The sequence below is a fragment of the Trichechus manatus genome, unplaced genomic scaffold (assembly GCF_000243295.1).
Source record: "Trichechus manatus latirostris isolate Lorelei unplaced genomic scaffold, TriManLat1.0 scaffold00075, whole genome shotgun sequence".
Classification (NCBI taxonomy): Eukaryota; Metazoa; Chordata; class Mammalia; order Sirenia; family Trichechidae; genus Trichechus; species Trichechus manatus.
The window spans coordinates 6,970,958-6,997,718 of NW_004444011.1; the positions used below are offsets into that span (position 1 = coordinate 6,970,958).

General features: G+C 37.6%; 1 protein-coding gene across 9 annotated transcripts in view; it reads right to left on the reverse strand.

The window, feature by feature from the left end:
- Positions 1 to 26,761, reverse strand: part of MLLT10 (MLLT10 histone lysine methyltransferase DOT1L cofactor) — a 332,811-nt gene that overhangs the window by 156,482 nt on the left and 149,568 nt on the right. For all 9 annotated transcript variants that reach the window (XM_023735053.1, XM_023735051.1, XM_023735052.1 and 6 more), the window contains one exon: positions 16,952 to 17,061. In XM_023735053.1, coding sequence (XP_023590821.1) covers positions 16,952 to 17,061 — 110 coding nt within the window. The remainder of the gene's footprint in view (positions 1 to 16,951; positions 17,062 to 26,761) is intronic.

Consider the following 26,761-nt stretch of genomic DNA (forward strand, 5'->3'; position numbering starts at 1 on the left):
TTCAGGAGGCGTCCACCATATTGGGAGAGGCCTAGCGGCCAAGAGTCTACTCGAGTATCCAGAACAAGTGAAAAGCAGCACTGAGCCGGTGAAAGATAAGTACTCGCATCTGGCCTACCACGCAGATCAAATAACACCCCCTTTGAGAAAAACCTCTTTCCCGTTTACCTCCTCCATCATTGCTCTGCATCGGGACCTGGTCCGGCTTCAGCAATTGCTGTGTACCCTGGGCCAGAAGTATGACCCTTCACATACCCTGAGCCATTCTCCCGGCCTTGGAGAGGGAACAAATTGACAAACAGGGAAAAAATAATCTGCCTGCTTCCCTAGGCCAGGAACTCAGGGTAGGCAAAGCTCCTTTGCCTAGACACTGGCATGAGGTGTCCATGGACTTTCAATGCCTTTCACCCCTGCATAGTCTTGTGTGGGCCCATTTCAACAGAGTAGGCCCTTGTTACCACAGTACAACAGCGTATATACCTGAAGTCTGACTTAAACTGTTTCAGCTGTGGGGTGGCACGTTTGTGACATTTGACACTGCTCTGCCCACTGGACAGGTTCCTCGCCTGCCCACACTGGGGGCCTGAGGACAGGTGGCTCCACCCATGCCACCTAGCCACCCGCAACAGGGCTCCAAGAATAACTATACCCCTAGTACTTACAGTCAACAGCATTGGGTGCTCACAGTCAGGCTGGAAAATCCACCCACCTAAGAGATCTAGGGAACAGGGTCACACCTTCCTCCCGGAAACCCGAGGGCGGCCATCAGCCAACTGCCTTCCTCAGCGTGTGATGCCCTGCTGCAGCCAGCTGCCTGTGCCTACACCAAACACCCACGCCTGTCTAGGACTCTACGTGAGAGCCTGCACTACCAATTTAGTGGCCGACGACCTGGACACCTGAGCTGAATCCATACAGGAGAAGTGAATGGACTCCTGGGCTTACATACTTAATAGCAGCTCTGGCCTCCTTGTGGCAGGATGTTGAAGCTTCAGGGGCACCAGTGCTCGGGCTAGCTCACACGAGCAGCCTATTTGGGCATATCAAAACAAAATAAAAAAAGAAGCTAGGACACAGTAAGGAAACAATAAATAAATATAGTAACTTATTGATGGCTTGGAGACAACAGTCAACATAAAATCATATACAGAGGCAGACCATGACGGCTTCAGTAAGCCCCAAAAATAAACAATAAAGTTTCCAGAGGAAGAAAATTTCCTGGAATTACCAGAGGCAGAATACTAAAGATTAATGTACACAACTCTTCAAGAGATCAGGCAAAACACAGTCCCAGCCAAGGAATATACAGACAAAGCAATAGAGGAACTCCCAGTCAAGGAATATACGGACAAAGCAACAGAGGAACTAAAGAAGATTAGAGAAGAGCATAAGGACAAATTTAACATGCTGCAAGAATCCATAGAGAGACAGCAATCAGAAATGCAGAAGATTAACAATAAAATTTCAGAATGAGACCACTCAATAGAAAGTCACAGGAGCAGAACTGAGGCAAGGAAGTCAGAACTAGTGAGACTGCAGATAAAGCACCTCACATCAACTTATTTGAGGAAAAATCAGAAAAAAGAACTGAAGAAAATGAAGAAACCCTAAGAATTATGTGGGACTCTATCAAAAGGAATAACCTACGAGTGACTGAAATACCAGAACAGTAGCGGATAATAGAAAAAACAGAGAGCACTGTTGAAGATTTGTTGGCAAAAAATTTCCCTGATATTGTGAAAGACAAGAAGATATCTATTCAAGATACTCATCGAACCTCACATAAGGTGGATCACAAAAGAAAGTCACCAAGACATATTATAATCAAACTTGCTGAAACCAAAGATAAAGAGAGAATTTTAAGAGTGGCTAGGGATAAACAAAGTCATCTACAAAGGAGAGTCAGGAAGACTAACCTTGGACTACTCAGCAGAAACCATGAGGGCAAGAAGGCAATGGGATGACATATATAAAGCCTTGAAGGAAAAAAAATGCCAGCCAAGAATGAAATATCCAGCAAAACTGTCTCTCAAATATGATGGCAAAATTAGGGCATATCCACATAAGCAGAAGTTTAGGGAATTTACAAAAATCAAACCAAAATTACAAGAAATACTAAAGGGAGTCCTCTGGTTAGAAAATCATTAACGGCGGATAACAACTGAAGACTAGAACACAGGGCACAGCAACCAGATATCAAACCAGATAGGGAAGTCACAAAAATAAATCCAAGATAAAACACTGAAAATAGTAAAACAGATGTCAAATGTAAAAGATGACAACACTAAAACAAAAAAGAGGAACTTAAAAAATGTAGACATATACTTTGCATATGAAGAGAAGTCAAGGTGATATAAAGAAATAAAAGACTGGTTTAAACCTAGAAAAATAGGGGTAAATATTAAGGCAACCACAAAGGAAACTAACAATCCTACAAGTCAAAATAAAAAACTAGAAAAACATAAAGACGCAGCAAATACAAAATCAACAACAATGAAAAAGATGAAAAGAAAATACATGAAGAAAAATGACTGAGCAAAGAAAATTAAGTGGAACAAAGAAGCTGTGAACAACACACACACACAGAAACATCAAAATGACACCACTAAACATATACCTATCAATAATTACACTGAATGTAAATGGACTAAATGCACCAATAAAAAGACAAAGAGTGGCAGGATGGATTAAAAAAACATGATCTGACTATATGTTGTCTACAAGAGACATATTTTAGACTTAAAGACACAAACAAACTAAAACTCAAAGGATGCGAAAAAAATATATCAAGCAAACAACACTCAAAAACCAGCAGGCAATATTAATCTATGACAAAATAGACTTTAAAGTAAAATCCATCACAAACGATAAGGGCACTAATTAATGATTAAACGGTCAATACACCAGTAGTACATAACTATAAAAAATATTTACGCACCTAACGACAGAGCTCCAGATACATAAAACAAACTCTAACAGCACTGAAAACAGAGATACACAGCTCCACAATAGTAGTAGGAGACTTCAACACACCACTTTCGGTGAAGGACAGAACATCCAGAAAGAAGTGCAATAAAGACACCGAGATCTAAGTGCTACAATCACCAATTTGATCTCATGGACACATACCGAACACTGCACCCAACAGCAGCCAAGTATACTTTCTTTTCCAACACACATGGAACATTCTCCAGAACAGACCACATTTTAGGCCATAAAGCGAGCCTTAACAGAATCCAAAGCATCGAAATATTACAAGGCATCTTTTCTGACCATAAAGTCATAAAAGTAGAAATCAACAATAGAAAAAGGAAAAAAAATCAAACACATGGAAACTGAACAACACCGTGCTCAAAAACTACAGCATTATACAAGAAATCAAGGATGGAATAAAGAAATTCATAGAATCAAACAAGAATGAAAACACATCCTACCAGAACCTTTGGGACACAGCAAAAGCAGTGCTCAAAGGTCAGTTCATAGCAATAAATGCACACATCCAAAAAGAAGAAAGGACCTGAATCAAAACGTTAACACTACAACTCAAACAAGTAGAAAGAGAGAAGCAAAGAAGCCCTCTAGCACCAGAAGAAAGGAAATAATAAGAATTAGAGTAGAATTAAATAAAATAGACAATAGGAAAACAATGGAAAGAGTTAACAAGATCAAAAGCTGGTTCTCTGAAAAGGTCAACAAACTTAATAAATCACTGGCGAAACTGACAAGAAAAACAGGAGAGGAAGCAAATAACTGGTATAAGAAATGAGATGGGTGAGATCATAACAGACTCAACTGAAATTAAGGAATCATAATAGAATATTATGAAGAATTGTTCTCTTAACAAATTTTAACACCTAGAAGAAATGGACAAATTTCTAGAAACTCACTACCTACCTAAACTAACACAAACAGAGATAGGATAACTAAATAAACCCCTAACAAAAGAAGAGATTGAAAAGGTAATTTAAAAATTCCCAATTAAAAAAGCCCTGGCCCGGATGGCTTCACTGGAGAATTCTACCACACTTTCAGACGGGAGTTAACACCACTACTACTAAAGGTATTTCAAAGCAGAGAAAAGGATGGAATACTCTCAAACTCATCCTATGAAGCCAATATAACCCTAATACCAAAACCAGGTAAAGACACCACAAAAAAAGAAAATTAAAGACCAACATCCCTCATGAGCATTGATGCAAAAATCCGCAACAAAATTCTAGCCAATATAATATGACAACATTTTACCAAAAAAAATAATTCACCAAGATTAAGGGGAATTTATACCAGATATGCTGGGATGGTTCAACATCAGAAAAACAATCAATGTAATCCATCACATAAATAAAAGACAAGAACCACATGATCTTATCAATCGATGCAGAAAAGGCATTTGACAAAGTCCAACACCCATTCATAATACAAACTCCCAACAAAGTAGGAAAAGAAAGGAAATTTTTCAACATAATTAAGGGTATTTAAAAAAAAACAATAGCCAACATCATCCTAAATGGAGAGAGTTTGGAAGCATTCCCCTTGAGAATGGGAACCACACAAGGATGCCCTTTATCACCACTCTTATTCAACATTGTGCTGGAGGGCCTAGCCAGAGCAAGTAGGCTAGAAAAAGAAACAAAGGGCATCCAAATTGGTAAGGAAGAAGTAAAAGTATCTCTATTTGCAGATGATATGATCTTCTACACAGAAAATCCCAAAGAATCCACAAGAAAACTACTGAAACTACTGGATTTCAGCACAGTATCAGCATACAAGTAAACATACAAAACTCAGCTGGATTCCTGTAGACTAACAAAGAGAACTTCGAGGAGGAAATCACCAACTGAATATCATTTACAATAGCCCCAAGAAGATAAAATACTTAGGAATAAATTTAACCAGAGACTAAAAAGACCTATACAATGAAAACAACAAGACACTACTGCAAAAAACCATAAGAGACCTACACAAGTGGAAAAACATACTTTGCTCATGGATAGGAAGACTCAACAACGTGAAAATGTCAATTCTACCCAAAGTGATCTACAGGTACAATGCAATTTCGATCCAAATTCCAACAGCAGTTTTTAATGAGACAGAAAAACAAATCAGCTACTTCATTTGGAAAGGGAACAGGCCCCCAATAAGTAAAGCATTATTCAAGAAGAACAACAAAGTGGGAGGCCTCATACTACCTGATTTTAGAACCTATTATACTGCCACGGTAGTCCAAATAGCCTGGTACTGGTACAACAACAGATGCATAGACCAATGGAATAGAATTGAGAATCCAATTGAGAATCCAGAAGTAAATGCATCCACCTATGAGCAGCTGATATTTGACAAAGGCCCTAAGTCTGTTAATTGGGGAAATGACAGTCTCTTTAACAAATGGTGCTGGCATAACGGGATATCCAGCTGCAAAAAACTGAAACAAGACCCATACCTCACACACAAAAAGTAACAATCTTTGTTGGCTACCAGGGATGGGAGGGGTGGGGGGGGGAATACTAAATAGGAAATAGATAAGTAGTGTCTTGGGTGAAGGATGAGACAGACAGAGTACACAATACTGGGGAAACCAGTACAACTTGTACAACAAAGGGTCATGGAAGCTCCACAGACACATCCAAACTCCCTGAGGGACTGAATTGCTGGGCGGAGGGCTCTGGGGACCATGGTCTCAGGGAACATCTAGCTCAATTGGCATAACACTGTTTATAAAGACGATGTTCTAAATTCTACCTTGGTGAGTAGTGTCTGGGGTCTTAAAAGCCTGTGAGCAGCCATGTAAGATACTCCACTGGTCTCATCCCTTCGGGAGCAAGGGAGAATAAGGGAACAGGATACAAGGAAAACATTAGTCCTAAGGACTAATGGACCACAGCTACCAAGGCCTCCACCAGACTGAGTCCAGTACAGCTAGATGGTGCCCAGCTACCACCACTGACTGCTCTGACCAGGATCACAACAGAGGGTTCTGGACAGAGCTGGAAAAGGATGTAGAACAAAATTGCAACTCACAAAAAAAAGACCAGATTTACTGGCCTAAAGGAGACTGGAGAAACCCCGAGAGTATGGCCCCCAGGCACCCTTTTAGCTCACTGGTGAAGTCATTTCCAAGGTTCACCGTTCAGCCGGGAAGTGGACAGCACCATAAAACAAAACGGGACTAAAGAGGCACAGCAGTCCAGGGACAAGGGCTAGAAGGCAGAAGGGGACAGGAAAGCTGGTGATAGGGAACCCAAGGTTGGGTAAGGATAGTGTTGATGTGTTGTGAGGCTGTTAACCATTGTCATAGGGCAACATGTGTACTGTTCAATGAGAAAATATTTTGTTCTGTAAACCTTCATCTAAAGTGAGAATAGCAGCACAATTGGAAGAGCATAGTCAATGTCACTGAACTGTGCATGTAGAAATTTTTGAAATGGTATATCTTTGGCTATGTATATTTTCACACACACCAAAAAAAAAGGTCGAGAAGGGAGAGGGTTGACATGTCGTGGGGTTGTTAACCAATGTCATAAAACATGTGTACTACTGTTTAATGAGAAACTATTCGTTCTGTAAACCTTCACCTGAAGTACAATTTTAAAAAAAAAAAGGGGGGGGGGTTCACCAAAAGAGTAAAGAGACAATCTACAGACTGGGAAAAAATTTTTGGCGATGACATATTCTTCAGTGTCTATCTCTAAAATCCACAAAATATTGCAATACCTAACTACAAAGAGATAAATAACCCAATTAAAAAATGGGCAAAGGATATGAACAAGTACTTCACGAAAGAAGACATTCACGCGTCAACCAGATACAAGAGGAAATGCTCACAATCATTTGACATTAGAAAAATGCAAATTAAAACTACGATGAGATACCATCTCACCCCAACAAGGCTAGCATTAATCCAAAAAACAGAAAATAATAAATACTGGAGAGGTTGTGCAGAGACTGGAACACTTATACACTGCTGGTGAGAATGTAAAATGGTACAACCACTTTGGAAATTGATTTGGCGCTTCCTTGAAAAGCTAGAAATAGAAGTACCATAAGATCCAGCAATCCTACTCTTTGGAATATATCCTAGGGAAATAAGGGCCATCACACAAACAGATATATGCACAACCATGTTCACTGCACGACTGTTCACAACAGCAAAAAGATGGAAACAACCTAGGTTTCCATTAATGGACAAATGGAAAGACAAACTATGGTATATTCACACAATGGAATACTACGCAACGACAAAGAACAATGACGAATCTGTGAAACGTGTCATTATATGGGTGAATTTGGAGGGCATTATGCTGAGTGAAATTAATCAGTCGCAAAAGGACAAATATCTTATACGATCACCATTATCAGAACTCAAGAAATGGTTTAAACACAGAAGACAACATTCTTTGATGGTTATGAGGGTGGGGAGGGTGGGAGAGGGGTATTCACTATCTAGATATTAGGTAAGAACTATCTTAGGTGAAGGGGAAGACAACACACAATACAGGGGAGGTCAGCACAACTGGACTAAACCAAAAGCTAAGAAGTTTCCTGAATACAACCAAACACTTCAAGGGACAAAGTAGCAGGGGTAGTGGTCTGGGGACCATGGTTTCAGGGGACATATAGGTCAACAGGCATAACAAAGTTTATTAAGAAAATTTTCTGCATCCCACTTTGGTGAGTAGCATCTGGGGTCTTAAAAGCTAGCGAGTGGTCATCTAAGATGCCATCAACTGGTCCCAACCCACCTGAAGTAAAGGAGAATGAAGAACACCAAAGACACAAAGAAAGTATTAGCCCAAGAGACAGGAAGGATCACATAAACCAGAGACTCTATCAGCCTGAGACAAGAAGAACTAGATGGTGCCCGGCTACCAACAATGACTGCCCTGACAGGGAACACAACAGAGCGTCCCTGACAGAGCAGGAGAAAAGTGGGGTGCAGAACTCAAATTCCAGTAAAAAGAACAGACTTATTGGTCTGAGACTGGAGGGGAGTTCGGAAGACATGGCCCCCAGACTCTCTGTTATGCCAAAACTAAAACCATTCCCGAGACCAACTCTGCAGACAAAGATTAAACTGGACTATGGGACATAAAATGATACTTGTGAAGAGTGTGCTTCTTAGCTCAAGTAGATATGAGACTAAATGGGCAGCTCCTGTCCAGAGGCGAGATGAGAAGGCAGAGAGGGTCAGGAGCTGGCTGAATGGACACAGGAAATCTGGGGTAGAAAGAAGGAGTGTGCTGTCTCAGTACAGGGAGAACAACAAGGGTCACGTAACAATGTACGTATAAATTTTTGTATGAGAGACTAACTTGAATTGTATACTTTTACTTAAAAGCACAACAATAAAAAAAAAAACCCTCAATGTGGTCACTGGTGTGATAAAAGTGTCATTTTCATAAATTATTAGGCAGTTATATAAAACTGAGACGTAGTGAAGCAATATTATCAGAACTTTAGAAACAAGTATAGACTATGACACAACAATTCTAATTCTAGATTTCTGGCCAAAAGAAATATTCCAAACCACAGAAAAGGCAAGATTTTTGTTGCTCTTTTATTTATAAAATAAAATAACTGACTGAATCGTCAATGTCCAGTAATATGGGAATGGTTAAGCAAACTATAACACAAATATTAGACAGAATTTCAGTAACTCAAAATTAAGAGCCAGGGATTAAACCTGTATATTTAACTTTTTTCCTATTTACAGATAGAAAAAAGTTCAAAAGAAAACATACCAATACACTAAACATGTTTTTATACTACATTTTTTTATTAAATGTATAGTATAATTGAATCTATCACTTATTTGATGCAACCCAAAATTTGGTAATCCTCATCACTACTGTGAAACAGTTTGAGAGGCTATGGGAGGGTATTCTATGATCCTCCAGAGAGTGTATGCAGAATGTTGTGTGTTACATGATATTAAGGGTGCATATTATTCTGGGGAAAGATTCCTCAGGTTTTATCAGACTCCTGACGACCCAAAAAATGGTTAAAAATCACTAGTTTAGAAAAATCTGACATTCCTTCAAAGTATCTCACCCTGGCAATATGAATCAGCACATTTGACTTGGCATACGTACATCAAACAGCTTCACAGTTTACAGGCTTTTTTATAGCTGTTTAAAATATTACATTTATGGAACATGAAACTAAAGTTGACATTTTAAAGTACCTAGACAACCCATAAGTCCCTTCCTAGAAATTAACCTATAATCAATTTCTAATGATGGAATAGTTTATCTAGGTGAACATGGCTTCTAAGCTCAGATGACTAGACCAGGGTTGCTATTTTGGAAACTTAGAACTGGGCCAACTTTGCCAGTTACCTATGGGGAACTCAGCTAAAATGGAAAGCAGAATTAGAGATTACACGCAAGTAAATGAGCGAGCAGAAACAGACTATAGAAAGAAGAGAAAAGAGACTGTAGAATCCTCATTAAAGACGGGTTCACACTATCAAGATGCTGACTTTTTGCTTCCAGGTCCAACTCCCGATGTAGTTGTGAGCCTGCCTATTTGTAGCCTTTCAGCCAACGCCATTTGCACTTTAGCTACTTTTAGTAAATTTCATTTCTGCCTAGAACAAAGTCTTCACCTTTAAATCTAACCCCCTATTATAATATTGTTTCTATGGAGAAACCGAATTTGTTGAATTTGTCTCGTTTTGATATCATGTATGTAATTTCCCTTTTAAGTATGACTGTTTAATAAAATCTTATCTCCTAACCAATCAGACTTGGCAGGTTATATTATACAAACACTCAACATCTGATAGTACCCAAGAAGCCAAAAGAACAAGAACAAAACTGATAGAATTTGTAAATTTTAAGTGAGACGAGAGAGTTTAATACCAGAAACAATTTTAAGTGAACTATTCTGTATTTCCACGTTCAGAAATTTAGATTGGAATACTTGCTGCCTTTGGAACTAAGATGAACAAAGAAATGATACTTTGAGGGAAACTGTATTGCCAATCTGCCACAGTCCTTAGGCTTCTGATCCTTGGAATTGTGGAGAGAAAAAAGGCAACTAGAAGTAAAGTTGAACACAGAGGCACAAAACACACAAAAGAAAAATTTAAAGAAAAATAATGTACCATTCCCTGAGAAAAAAAGACAAGCAATACAGAATACAAAATAATGGGTGAGTGTATGTATTAGGGGTAAGGGAAAGGACAAAGAGGCAAAGACAAAGAGAGACGCCAAACAGGGAAATTGGAAATAAAACAGCTGAAGTACCAGAAAGTGTAAAGGGATTATTCTACAGGGATAACTATAAAATTGTTTCAAACTGTCAACTATTACATGCTGCCATTATCTTATACCATAAATGGTCTGGCACACTGATACTGACAGGTTTTTTTAAACTTATACTCAAAAGGCTTGGTCACTGATTCTTTTTTCATATATGTACATATATACGTTTGGTTTTCCAAATGATTCTATTCTCCAGAAAAGACAAAACTTAAGTGCTCATCTTAGTAACTAGTATAAAGTACCAAGCAAAACCAAATACATATTAGGTAACTACAGAAGCAAATATCTAAGGCTTCAGTAGGAAAGTGAATTACATCTTGAGTCCTCATTATCACTTTGTTAATACACACCAGGCAAACAACTTGTAGACACAAGTCTTGTTTTACAAACAGGGTAATAACAAGTCCCACCAACATATGCCAAGAACTTATAAACTTAGTGTCTTGCTTCTAAAAGATGTTTCAATTAACTCATCTCACACACACTCTCTCACTCTCACTCTATCTCAGGTGGTGATGATGTGCCTAGCACTTCTTGAAACTAAAAGTCATTTTGACTTTTCTTCCTCCCTCATGTTCTCTGTCACACAAAACTGATCACTAGGCCCTGTCACCAGAACTTCTTACATATTACCTGTATGTCTCTGTCCCCTCTTCTTCATTCCTACTACTCTATTACTTCAAACCCTCATTATTATCTCTTGGAACACGGCAACCTCCTAGAGAGTGTCTATGTACCTATTTCTGTCTCTTCTATTTCCCTCTCCCAATCTTCCTTCTACCTACCCATTAGAATGACAGATCTGAGCATATTCCTCCCAAGTATAAAAACTTTTCTATAGGGATAAAGTTTAAGTTCCTCAACATGATATATGAGGCCCCTGAAAATCTGGTCCTTGACAACATCTCTCAGCATTCCACATACCACATTCAAGGTCCTAGCAATACTCTCCTTCTATCTCACCACCATCTCTCCTTTCTCTCACTCTCACCATCCCTGCTATTTCCCACTTCAAAGCTTTTGCTCTGTCAGTCTGTAAAATTAATAGCACTCATGTGCTCCCTTGCTTCTCCTCCCTCACAGCCAACACCTGGAGGCCTCTTACTCTTCAAGATAGAAGCTGCAACCTTTTCTAAGACACTTTTCCTCTTCTTCCTCAGCCTTATTAGACTAGGTTAAGTCAATTTTCTCTGTACTTCTAGAAGACTTGCACATACTACACCGTTTAACAATCACTGATTTATGCATGCCTATCCTACCATACAAGAGCTCTCTGTATTCCTAATGCTTTTATTAGTTCTTGGTACATATAATAGGGCATTCCATAACTGTTAACTAGATGAATGGATGGATAAAAAGTTGAGACATTTAGCTCCACTATCTATCTGAACCTCATTTTTAAATGGTACTAACACGAGTTCTAAGGAGCCCTGGTGATACAATGGTTAAAAACAATGTTCTTTTATTCCTACTTATTCTGCTAAGTCTTATCAACTCTTTGTGATGTCTTACTTAACTCCTTAGGCAAAAATAATCACTCCTTTCATTATGTTCTCATAACACTCCATTCAGAATTATTACTACTAACCGGTAACCAGTTGCCATGAAGTCCATTTATTATAGTTACTCTTTTCATACAACATTGCAATTATTTGTCTAACTTTCTTATTAAAATTTGAGTGTCACATGGAGAGAAACCCTACATTTTATGCATCTTTGAATTCCTGGTATCTAGCACAATGCATGATACAAACTAGGTCTTTATGAAGTGCCTGGTAAATTAGTAAATGTTCTCAAAAATATCCTTTACTGATCATCCATTAAGGACTGGTATCTTCCAAAGCTCAACCATTTATTTTCCAGTTGTTCCTATCATTTCAGATACGCATGCCCATATTATTGCTGCTAGTTGCTATCGAGTCACTCTAACACACAGCCAGCTATGCGTAACAGGATGGAATGTTGCTCAGTCGTGTGCCATCTTCACAATCGTTGGTATGTTTGATTCCATTGTTACAGTTACTATGCCCGTATTAGCCATACTGAATATAAATGAACAGAATATTACCATTAACTTTTCAAGTTAATTATAACAAAACAAATCATTACCAAAAAAAATCCAGCAATCATACATAGCAACCATGTACAAGACAAACTGCAAACAGGGAAGAAATGAAAAAAAGGACAGAAAATAACAAATTTGATGGAGAGATACACCATGTTTCCATAAAAGAAGATTCAATATTGTAAACAGATCAATTTGTTCCCAAAATAATATTTAGTTATAATTCCAGTCTAATGAAAATTCCATTTTTGTTAGCCCTAATGTTCATCTGCAAAAATACATACATAATGACGTTTGTCCTACCATGTACTAAAATGTATTATAGCTATATTAGTTTAAAATAGTGTGGTGCTAGGAAAAGAATAGACAGACATATCAAAGGAGCAGGAAAAAAATCCAAAAACATACTCAGGTATGCCCAATAATCTAGCAATGATTCAAACAGTATTTCAAGTCATTCTGGAAAAAAACAGATTATTCAGTAGTAGTGTTGAAAAATTTCACTAACCATGTGGGAGGGGAAAAAAGGCCCATATACCTTACATATTCTAAAATTAATTCCAGATGGGCAAAAGATTTATAAGAAGCCCTCGTGGCACAATGGTTAAGCACTCGGCTACTAACTGAAAGGTGGACAGTTCGAACCCACCAGCCACTCCATGGAAGAAAGATGTGGCAATCTGCTTCCGTAAAGATTACAGCCTTGGAAACCCTATGGGGCAGTTCTACTCTGTCCTATAGGGTCGCTATGAGTTGGAATCAACTCGATGGTAACAGGTTTGGTTTGGTTTAAAAGATTCGTATCTCATTCTTCATTCCACCCTCTCTCATTTCCTGCCTTTTTGAATACTTTGAAGTTATTAGGTGGGGCCAAGCAAGGTAAGCGTCCATGTTGGGGTGGTGGTGGTGGGGAATCCAATACAAGTGTCAGAGTCCAAGTAGAGCTGGCTCCCATGAAAGGGTTGTGGGTAAGGGTGGGGTCAGAGTAAGGTAAGGAGATCAACCATCGAGGTGGGAAGTAGCGGAGGACTGAAGTTTAGTGTCAAATCCTTAAAAGGGTCAATAGGGCATCCATGAAAAGAAGTACCAATAACTCAGAGTGGGGTGTGGAGCCTGAATGAAGTAAGGATGACATCTGCACTGGGGGTGATAGCAGGAGATGTGTTAAATACAGGAGGGATGGATCAAATAAGTAAATATACTGAGGATAATGGGAGTCAGGTTTCTCACTGTCTGAGATGAGTCATAAATATGGAAAGGAAAAAACTAAAATGAACCCTGTGTTGTTTGAATAGATTTAGAGAAATCACAAGGAACTTTTAGCTTTCAATATACGGGTAACTATAGAAATAAACGTGTGTACATGTATCTATAGTAGAAGCCCTGGTGGCACAACGGTTAAAACCTTGGCTGCTAACCAGGTCAGCAGTTCGAATCCACCAGCCACTCCTTGAAAACCCTATGGGGCAATTCTACTCTGTCCTATACAGTCGCTATGAGTTGGAGTCAACTCATTGGCAGCGGGTATATGTATCTATGCATATCCAATCAGGTATCATTGTTTTCTCAGTTTACTATATATAGAGATACAGAAAAAATACAGATGTGAATGTGTACACATTTATATCTCTGCATGTATATACACATACATGTTTCCTAACTATGCCCACTCAGTGGGCCTGGAAGTAGCAGTAACTAATAATACCATTTTCCACTAAAAGGAACCAGGGATCCTTGGAGAGTTGGTGATTCCAGGACTAGAGAAGGAAAGGTACAAGATAAGCCTGGAACACACTGTTGTGTCAGAAGTAAGGAGTGCCTACAGAATGACAGAGATGTCAAAAGTCACAGAAGTCAGTTTGAAGAGGTTCTACTAGCCCAACATGAGACAATTTGAGCATCAGAATGAACGACAGTAATGAAGTATGATCCACTAAAATAACAGTATCCATACGTCCATACTAACATAAATAATTGGAGAGTAGAAAAAGCTTTTTCCTTACAGCAAATTGCCAACTGATGAATGAAAAAGAAATGATAGAATTAGAAAAGCACCACTTGTCATCAACCATAGTAATAAATTAGTTAGTAATCTATTAATTCAGCTAAGAAACATCAACGGATACTAAAATTAGTGGATAAAGGTCTAATGAGGGACAGGATATTTACATACGAAGTACTTCTCAAAAAAATGCTTATTTGATTGTGAAGGGAAAAAAGATGAACCTCACAGTGAAGGAACCTGAAAGACACCACCCAAACCAATCAGGTACTGACAATGATCAAGGCAGGTATAACATCACCATAACGGTAAAAACTGAAATCACGTACCTGCTGAAAACATATAATCTAATCATGAGAAAACATCAGACAAATCAAAACTTAGGGGCATTTTATGAAATAAATGGCCTATCATCTTCACAACTATTAAAGTTATAAAAATCAAGGAATGATTAAGTTAACATTTGAGATTAAAAGAGACAATGCAATCTGTGATCTTTTTGCTATGAGAGACATTACGGGGAAAATTGAGGAAACATTCAAAGAGGTCTGTGGATTAAATGGAAATTATTTATGTCAATTTCCTGATTTTGGTGTCTGTATTCTGGTTATACAGGAGAATGTTCTCCTTTATATTCATGGGTAACAAGATATTATATTGGCAAATTACCCTCAAATGGCTTGGTGGTGGAAGAGCTCTTTGTACTATTTCTGAAACCTTTCTGGAAACTGTCTCAAAATTAAAAGTAAAAACAAGTACTGTTTTTTTAATGAACTCTGAAAGTACTAAGACAATGTATACACATCAGGACAGAGGAAGATTTTTTATATATGATATCAAAGGCAGAAACAATAAAGATAAAATCATGTAAATTACATAGAAAATTTTAAACTTCTACACTAGAAGAAATTAACCTGCCAGAATACCAACAAAAAGAAAACCACGGAGACACAATGAAAGTTAAAAAACAAATGTTAAATTATGGAGGAAAAACATATACAACAAGTACACACAGAACAAAAGAATAATACTTATAATACTAAAAAAAAAAAAAAACCAAAGAGAAAAGAAACCATTACAATATTAAAACTAACAAAAGAATATGCAAGGTCAATTAATAAAAATAATCTTCTGGGGGAAAGAAACTTAAATATATTTAACTTTACCAGACACTAATATTTTTTCACTAAAATACCAAGTTTTTTTTTTTTTAACAGTAATACACAGTTCACTTAACAAGATATAAGATAATGAGCAATCTCACTCAATACATTATTGAAGCTTTCAAAATGTTCATAAGTTTTTGCACAGAAATTTTATCAGCTTGTACTACATGCCAGACGCCAAGCTAGGCACTTCTACAATAAGCGGTTGTTTGATTAAATTACGGAACTCTGGTGGCACAGTGGTTAAGAGCTCAGCTGCAATAACAACAGGTTTGGTTTTTTGGTTTAAATATATTATAGTTCACTCATACTAGTAACACTATGTATTATATACTATATATCCACTAAAAATACTGGCAAAAATATAACTTGACAAAAAAAGATGTCCAAGTTTAGAAAGTTTTAAAAACAGATAAAACCGTATAAGTAATATGATGCAAGTTTTTTAAATTTATATACCTATATACAAAAATTCACCAAAAAAATCTGGAATGGCCTGAATGATATAAGATGATTTTTGTCATGTACTTTTTTTTTGTATTTTCAAATTTTTAAATAATAATCTGTACATAAAAAAGGTTTTTTTAACACAAATATATTTGAAGCCTTAAAATTGGCTGCAATAACACTTTCTTCTACATGTGGAGTAAATCAAAAGTTACCTTCAAATGAAATGGTGACTATATTAAAATGGGGAGCCCTGGTGGTACAGTGGTTAAGAGCTACAGTGAGCTACGGCTGCTAACCAAAAGGTCGGCATTTCGAATCCACCAGCCACTATTTGGAAACCCTATGGGACAGTTCTACTCTGTTCTATACAGTCACTATGAGTCGGAATCAACTCAACTGCAACAGGTTCTATTAAACGGCACACTGGAGAATAGAAAAATACTGTAATATGCTGAAGAGAATAAAACCGTAATATAAATTTACTAAATAAAGGCAAACACAGAAAGGAAAAAGCTCAAATATTAACTATGAATTTAAAAAACGTCAACAAAAATCATGTCTTGGGGTTGAAAATAACATTTCTTTTGTAAATAACATTCTGATACGGTATTATTTTTCAAGAAAGAATGTTAATTTCTTAACTATTACACTAAATAATAATTAAAATTTAATAAAACCTTAATACTTAAAAGAGCAAAGAAGGCTTGCAATACTTAAAGGATAAATTCATAACAATTAAAATATCCTGTAAATATTAGAATACCAAATTCCTAGACTGGTAGAAAAGACAATAGAAATTTGTTTGTTTCATTCTTTGTTTTGCAGTCATGTGACCTTAGTCATAACATTTTAATAAATGTAGTTTACCAGAGTAATAATATTGTTTTGCAAACCTGTAAGTTCATTATTCAATGGTAACCTATAATTTTTTAAAAAATTCCTTTATACTTCCCAGTTTTAAAAAAAGTATATTCAAACAATAATAAAATAATATTCACTCTACCTTATTATAACGATCATGTGGAACAGACTGTAAAACAATTGGTTCCATTGTAGAAACATTGGCAAATTGAACCTCTGGAATATACAGGGCACAAACCACATGAGCCCAACCTAAAAATAAATTAAGAATAACATCATTTAGTTTTCAATAAAGCTTTTTCTAAGAAAAATAAAACCATTAACTTTCTCAGGAGATCCTTCAAATGCCTATTTAAGCATATGCACAACAAACGAACTAACAAATTCCCATAACTGACTTTTACTTCTACTACGTCAGAAGAGTCAAACCACTACTGACAAAGTGTTCTTAATAATCTCTCCAATTACTACACACAGTAGCATAAATAAAGGGAAATAGTTCTAAATTCATATGCCAAGACTCACTGTTCTTATTTAATACCAGAGTAAATAATTCAAACCAACTACTTCCGAGAACCTATACAGTTTAATACTTAAGGTGTGTCTGGACACTCTTAACACACTTAAATGTCAGTATTAAATTTCTAACCTTTACTTCTATGTTAATATTTTAAACAAATTTTAAGATTAATCATTTTACTATTTTAATTTTTTACTTAAAATCATTTAAGAATAAAAATTAATTTTATTACTTCTTTTAATTTGTAAAATGTGACTGAAGGTATCAAAGACTGGATGCGGTAGTGAAGAATTACTTGGCCCAAACTGGAAAAGGATGCAAGTCCAGGGTAACTAGGTACAGTTTTCAGCCACTTTTGCCCAGTAGACATCTGCTCATTCTAGAGGAAGCAGCTAAGAAGGTGAAGGGTACTTTTGACAGCCTCAGAAGGCTAGTGTTACAGATATGGGAGTCCATACACAATCAAGGAAGAAGGAAAACTCATCCCCCTTTCCAATCCACCCCCCTCCCCTTAAACTGTAACACCAAAGGGCTGTAAGATTAAGAGTAAACTAAAAATACATAGGCCCTCATCAGTTTCATCAAGGCACCTGGGCTTTGATCGTTTCATCTGAAATGTGACTAATGGAATCCTAAATTACAAGTGCCCTTAGGCAACGGACAAAAGTAAATGTACACCCTCTCTAGAGAATAAGAGTATTATCTTGAGCTACTAATAATTTCTATAATTTGAAATGATAATTTTCAGCATAATGAAAAATAGCAAGCACATGAAAAACAACACAACATGAAGAAAACCTGCAAAAATAAGATGAAAACAGTTCTATATACTGTTATATGCTGGAGTTATCAAATGTTGTTGTTGGGTGCCATCGAGTTGATTCTGACTCACAGCAACCCCATGTGACACAGCAGAACTGCCCTGTAAGGTTTTCTAGGCTGTAATCTTTATGGGAACAGAGATGATTAGGGTCTTTCTCCTGCAGAACCACGGAGTGGGTTTGAACCACCAACCTTTTGTTTAGCAACTTAGTGCTTAACAATTGCATCACCAGGGCTCCTTGGAGATAAAAACAGACATTAAAGTAACTATGGTTATTATATTCAAATACATACAAAATTGAAAATTTCTGCAAAGCACTAGAAACTATACTAGTAAGTCAAACAAAAATTCCAGAACTGAGACAACGGAATTAAGAAATCAATGAGTGAGGTTAGCAATGGGTTAGCATGAATGAAAAGGTAACTACCGAGCAGCTATACAGGTCAGAAGAATATACTCAGACTGTAAAACAAAAGACCAAAAAAAGAAAAATACAAAAAGAGGCAGGACACATGATGAATACAGTAAACAGGTCTAACACACATGTAATTAGAGTCCCAGAGGAATATAAGAGAGAAAATGGCACAAAAAAAACACTTGAACTGGTAATACCTAAAAACTTTCCAGAACTGATGAACGACAAAAAGTCAAAGAATAAAGAAATACTATAAACACCAGGAGAAATAAAAATAAATCCACACCAAGACATACTAGTAAAACTACACAAAGCTAAGGAAACAGATTAAGATCCTTAAAATAACCAAACGGCAAGTTCCAGAACAACTAGGCAAATAAAAGAAGAAAATATCCTTAATAAGATTCGCATTAAAGAGAACACCAAAGGATGTCCCTCAGGTAGAGAAAAAATTATACCGGGAATAAAATCAAAGACGAACAAAAAAATGAAAAACGATAAACGTGTGTAACAGATATTGGCTGTATAAAAAGTTATAATTGAGGATAACCATATAACCCCACAATTCTACCCCAAGGTTTATACCAAAAAAAAAAAAAAATTATAACAAGGACACAAGAAGACTTGTAAGTGAATGTTCACAGCAGCATTATTCACAATAGCCAAAAGGTATAAACAAGTCCATCCAGGGGTAGAGCTGTACAGTAGTAGAGTTTTTTCTATACTATTGAAGCTCAGCTGGTATCAATTCATAGTAGGTTGTTATAAATTTAGGATGTTAATGCAATCACCATGGAAACCACTGTGGCGCAATGGATCACTTGTGTGTGGCTTTTCTCGCCATGGTCTTGTAACCCCCCAAATGATTGGGTGGGACTGCACAAATAAAGTAATTGTGGCTCACCGAGGGGACTGGTTAGTTTTGTCATCTGCTAGGCTTAAAATGAGCCATTGCACAAGGGGGAAGAAGATGATCTCACCACTACCAAGGAAGAAGAGCCAAGAGCAGAGCACATCCTTTGGAGCTGGGATCCCTGCACTGAGAAACTCCTGAAACAGGGAAATCGAGAGAGAGAAAGAGAGAGAGAGAGCATGCTGTAACACCGAAGACAGGGAGCAGAGTGCCTTTGGGCACTTATCCGCAGAGCTAAAAAAGCTTTGTAACACTTGCCAGAACATGGTAGAAGCTGAGGGCCAGAGAGCTGTACCTGCGGGCACAGCTGAAAAGAAGCTGTCTTGATGGAAGAACTTTATCCTTAGAGTTTCTGAACCTGAACTGTAACCTGTGACTTCCCTAATAAACCCCATGAACATACGTATTGTCTGCGAGCTCTGTGTGGCCGCTGCAATAAAGTATTGAACCCAGCTGAGAAGTAGAGTACCATGGGAGGGATGGTTGGTGTCAGAATCGGTAAAAATGGCAGAGAGAGGAAGCATGTCCGACCTCTGCCTCACAGGTATCAGCCTTGGGTTGTTGATCTTGATTCTCCTTCCACCTTATGAAGTTAGAGGAGGTCAGAAACCACAGCCACATCATTCTTAAAACTCCCAAGAAAATATCTAAAATATATACATGAAAAAAAATGAGAAGGCAATCAAGACGGTGCACTACAAAAAAATCAAACTCAAAAGAAAGCAATGGTGGAGGAAAAAAATAAACAAAAAAATATAAAACATACAGAAAACAAATAGTTAACTAGCAAGAGTGAGTACTTCTTTATCAGTAATTCCATTCAAAGTAAATAGATTAAACTCTCCAATTAGAAGACAGAGATATGCAGAATGGAGATATATATAATGTTTAATGTCCATTGCCATCGAGTAGATTCTAACTTCTACTAACCCTACAGGACAGGGTAGAACTGCCCCAAGGGGTTTCCGAGGTTGTAATCTTTACAGAAGCAGGCTGCCACATCTTTCTCACTGGGAGCAGCCAGTGGGTTCGAACCACCGACCTTTCAGTTAGCAGCCGAGTGCTTCATCATTGCACAACCAGAGCTCCACCACTCAACAATCAGTTTGTCGTACTGTGGTGGCTTGTGTCTTGCTGTGATGCTGGAAGCTATGCCACCAGTATTTCAAATACCAGCAAGGTCACCGTTGGTGGACAGGTTTCAGCGTAGCTTCCAGACTAAGACAGACCAGGAAGAAGGATCTGGCGATCGACTTCTAAAAAACTACAGTGAAAACCCTATGAATAGCAGCAGAACATTGTCTGATACAGTGCTGGAAGACGAGTCCCTAAGATTGGAAGGCACTCAGAATATGATTGGGGAAGAGATGCCTTCACAAAGTAAAATCAACTTTAAAATGTGGATGGAGTAAAGATGTCAGGACCAGCATTTGCTGAGGTGGCAAAATTCAAAATGAGAAAAGCTGCAAATATTCATTCATAATCGGAAAGTCGAATGTATGAAATATGAATCTAAGAAAATTGGAAGTCATCAAAAATGAAATGGAATGCATAAAGATCGATATCCTAGGCATTAGTGAGATGAAATGGACTGGTATTAGCCATTTGAATCGGGCAACCATATGGTCTATTATGCCGGGAATTACAAATCGAAGAGTAAGACAGTACACAATACAGGGGATGTCACCACAACGTGACCAAGTCAGGGTCATGGAAGTTTCATAGACACATCAAAACTCCCTGAGGGACGGAATTACTGGGCTGAGGGATGGAGACCATGGTGTTGGGGGACATCTAGCTCAATTGGTATACACAGTTTATACAGAAAATGTTCTATATCCTACTTTAGTAAGTAGCGTCTGGGGTCTTAAAAGCTTGTGAGCAGTCATCTAAGATATTCCACTGGTCCCACCACATCTGAAGGAAAAAAGAATGAAGAAAATCATAGACACAAGGGAAACATTAGTCCAAAGGACTAATGGACCACAACTACCACAGCCTCCACCAGACTGAGTCCAGCACAACTAGATGGTGCCTGGATACCACCATCGACCCCTCTGACAGGGATCATAATAGAGGGTGCTGGAGAGAGCTAGAGACAAATACAGAAAAAAATTCTAACTCACAAAAAAAGACCAGACTTACTGGTCTGGCAGAGACTGGGGAAACCCCAGGAGTATGGCCCCCAGACACCCTTTTAACTCAGTACTGAAGTCACTCGTGAGGGCCATCCTTCAGCCAAAGATTAGACAGGCACATAAAACAAAATGACACTAAATGGGCACACCAGCCCAGGGGCAAGGACAAGAACGCAGGAGGGGGCAGTAAAGCTGGTAATGGGGAACCTAAGGTTGATAAGGGCAGAGTGTTGACACGTCATGGGGTTGGCAACCAACGTCACAAAACAATATGTGTATTAATTGTTCAATGAGAAACTAACTTGCTCTGTAAACTTTCATCTAAAGCACAATTTTTTAAAACGACAGATTAAAAAAAATTAAACAGAACGCATAAAGATCGATATCCTAGGAATTAGTGGACTGACATAGAGCTGTACTGGCCATTTTGACAATGAGAAAATCATATGGTCTACTATGCCAGGAATGACAAACTGAAAAGGAATGGACGTTGCATTCATCGTCAAAAAGAATATTTCAAGATTTATCGTAAAGTGCAACACTGTCAGTGATAGGACAATATCCATACACCTACAAGCAAGACCACTTAACATGACTATTATTCAATATACGCACCAACCACTAACACCAAAGACAAAAAAATTGGAAGATTTTTCCCAATTTCTGCAGTCTGAAATTGATCAAACATGCAATCAAGATGCACTGATAATTACTGGTGATTGAAATGTGAATGTTGGACACAAAGAAGAAGGTTCAGTAGTTGGAAAATACGGCCTCGTAGATAAAAACAATGGAGACCACATGATAGAATTTTGCAAGACCAGCCACGTATTCATTGCAAATACCTTTTTTCAACAACATACTATACACGTGGACCTCGCCGGCTGGAATACACAGAAATCAAATCGACTACATCTGTGGAAAGTGACAATGCAGAAGCTCAATATCATCAGTCAGAACAAGGCAAAGGGCCGACCACCAATTGCTCATATGGAAGTTCAAGCTGAAACTGAAGAAAATTAAAAGAAGTCCACAAGACCAAAGCACGATCTTGAGTATACCCCACCCAAAGTTAGAGACCATCTCAAGAACAGATTTGACACACTGAACACTAATAATCATAGACCAGACAAGTTATGAGAGGACATCATACATGAAGAAAGCAAAAGGTCATTAAAAGACAGAAAAGAAAAAAAAGACCAAAATGGATGTTAAAAAAGACTCTGAAACTTGCTCTTGAACATAGAGTAGCTGAAGCAAATGGAAGAAATGATAAAGTAGAAGAGCTGAACAGAAGATTTCAAAGGGTGGCTCCAGAAGACAAAGTATGAAAATGAAACATGCAAAAACATGGAGTTAGAAAACCAAAAGGGAAGAACTTGCTTGGCATTTCTCAAACTGAAAGAACTGAAGAAAAAATTCAAGCCTCAAGTTGGAATACTGAGGGATTCTACAGGCAAAATATTTAACAATGCAGGAAACATCAAAAGAAGATAGAAGGAAAACAGAGTCACTATACCAAAAAGAACTGATCAACGTTCAACCATCTCAGGAGGTAATAGATGATCGAGAAGCAATGGTACTGAAGAAAGAAGTCCAAGCTGCACTGAAAGCACTGGCTAAAAACAAGGCTCCAGGAATTGACGGAATACCAGCTGAGCTGTTTCAATAAACGGATGCAACACGGGAAGCATTCACACATCTATGCCAAGAAATTTGGAAGACAGCTACCTGGCCAAATGACAGGAAGAGATCCATACACACGCCTAGTCCAAAGAAAGGTGATCCAATGGAATGCAGAAATTACTGAACGATATCATTAATATCATATGCAAGTGAAATTATGCTGAAGATAATTCAAAAGTGACTGCAACACTATATTGACAGGAAACTGCCAGAAATTCAAGCCAGATTCAGAAGAGGACATGGAACAACAGACATCGTTGCTGATATCAGATGGATCCTGGCTGAAAGTAGAGAATACCAGAAAGATGTTAACCTGTGTTTTATTGACTATGCAAAGACATTCAACTGTGTGGATCATAACAAGTTGTGGATAACACTGCGAAGAATGGGAATTCCAGAACACTTAAGTGTGCTCACGCAGAACCAAGAGGCAGTTGTTCAAACAGAACAAGAGGATACTGCGTGGTTTAAAATCACAAATGGTGCGTGCTAGGGTTGTATTTTTTCACCATACTTATTCAATCTGTATGCTGAGAAAATAATCCAACAAGCTGGACTATATGAAGAAGCGCACAGCAGCAGGACTGGAGGAAAAAATCATTAACAACCTGTGATATGCAGATGACACAACCTTGCTTCTTGAAACTGAAGAGGATTTAAAGCACTTACTGATGAATAGCAAAGACTATATAGCCTTCAGTATGAATTATATCTCAACATAAAGAAAACAAAAATCCTCACAACTGGACCAAAAAGCAACATCATCATAATTGAAGAAAACACTGAAGTTTTTGAGGATTTCATTTTACTTGGATCCACAATCAACACCTATGGTAGCAGCAGTCAAGAAATCAAACGACGTATTGCATCGGGCAAATCTGCTGCAAAATCAACCGAAACCAAACCCGCTGCCCTCTGAGTCGATTCCGACTCAAAGCGACCCTACAGAACAGAACAGAACTCTCCCATAGGGTTTCCAAGGAGCAGCTGGTGGATTCGAACTGCCGACCTTTTGGTTAGTGGCCTGAGCTCTTAACCAATGCGCCACCAGGGCCCCATTTCAAGTGTTAAAAAGCAAAGATGTCACTTTGAGGACTAAGGTGAGCCTGGCTCAAGCACTGGTGTTTTCAATCACTTCACATGAATGCAAAAGCTGGACAATGAATAAGGAAGAGGAAGAATTGACACCTTTGAATTATGGTGTTGAAGAAAAATACTGAACATACCACAGACTGCCAGAAGAAAGAACAAATCTGTCTTGGAAGAAGTACACCCAGAATGTTCCTCAGAAGTAAGGATCGTGAGACTTCTTCTCACACACTTTGGACGTGTTATCAGGAGGGATCAGTCCCTGGAGAAGAACACCATGCTTGGTAAAGTAGAAGGTCAATGAAAAACAGAAAGACCCTAAGCAAGATGGACTGACATTGTGGCTGCAACAATGGGCTCAAACATAGGAATGATTATGAGGATGGCGCAGGACCAGGCAGTGTTTTGTTCTGTTGTACATAGGGTCGCTATGAGTCAGAACTGACTTGAAAGCATCTAACAACAACAACAGCAAACACACACACACACATAGATATAGGTATATATATATATATATCCAAAGTAAAACTCTTGTATATATTCATTCCAACTTTATGCTGAATACAAGAGATTCACTTTGGATCCAAACACAAAATAGGTTGAAAGTGAAGAGATGCAAAAGATAGTTCATGTAAATAATAAACAAAAGAGCAGCGGGGGGGGGGGCTTTATTAATATCAAACAGAATAGTCAAAACTGTTATAAGAAACAAGAAAGGGCATTAAACACTGATAAAAGTATCAATTAATCAAGAAGATACAACTGTAAACAAATACATACTAAACAACAAAGCCCCAAAATAAATGACAGAATTGGAGGGAGAAATAGTTCTATAATAGTAGTTGGAGACTTCAATTTCCTGATACTTTCGATAACGAACAGAGCAAAGATACATACCCAAAAAATTTACAACAGGTACTCAAACAAATACATGTATACACATGTTCACAGGCAGCACTATTCACAATAGTCAAAAGATAGGATAAAAGTCTATATACATATATATATATATGTTCACATATATCCATATATATTGATATACATGTATTTATTCATATATATTAGCCATTAAAAGCAATGAAGTACCGATACATGCTACAACATGAATGAGTCTCAAAAACACTATGCTATGTGAAAGAAGCCAGACAGAAAAGCTCCTATATTGTATGATTCTATTCACACAGAATAGCTAAATACATAGAGACAGAACTTAAATAGGCAGCAACATGGGCTGAGGATAAGGCAAATGAGGAGCAATCATTTAATGGTTATGAGGTTTCCTTTGTGGATGATAAAATGTTTTAGAACTAAATAGAAGTGATGGTTGAAGAACACTGTGAATGTGTAAATACCACTGAACTGTTCACTTAAAGATGGTTACTTTTATGTTATGTAAATTTCACCTCAACTAAAAAAAAATTTATTGAAAAATATATACATATACACACACACGTCTCTAGCACCCAAAATGGCAAAATTCACAATGCCTAAAATCGAATCTAAGATTACAAAAGAGGCAACAAAACATAACCTCTAATGAGAATCATCAATCAAAACCAACCTAAAACTGATATATTAGAATTAGCCAAGACAGACATTAAAACTGTTACTATAACTGCATTCTATATGTTCAAAAGTTATAAGAAGTCATGGAAGATATAAAAATGCTCATATTATAAGGTAATATTTTGGAAACAACTGTTTACAAAAAAACAATGACAATTCACTGTGGGGTTTCTAACATATGTAAATGATAAATGCATAACAACTATTGCATAAAGGCCACAAAAAGAGAAATGGAAGTATACTACTTTAAGGATCTTATACTAACAACACATATGGAACCTTCATACCCTACTGATGTAAATATAAAGTGGATATGTAAAACAGTGCAACCACAGTGTAGAACAGTCTGGTAGTTTCTCAAAAAGTTAAGACAGAGTTACCACATAGCCCAGGACCTCTCCACTCCTAGTATAAACTCAAGCAAAATAAAAACATTTCCACACAAAAACTGATATACAAATGTTCACAGCAGAATTATTCATAATAATCAAAAAGTGAATCAACCCAAATGTCCATAAACTGATGACTGATAAATAAAATACGGTATATATTCATAAAATTGAATACTGTTCAGCAATAAAAAGAAATGTAGTCGTGCGCTGCATAATGTACATTCCGGCAACCTCCGACCGTGTATGTCCGTGGTTCCATAAGTTTTTTTTTTTTTTAAGAGAAAGTAGCTCTCCTTTTATTATTTCCATCTAATGGTTTTAAAGACCCTAAACCCCCAGAATGAACAGTAGCGGGGCTCCAGGGTGCATATCAATCCCCACAGAACCTCCTCTTCCCTCCCCTCCTGCTG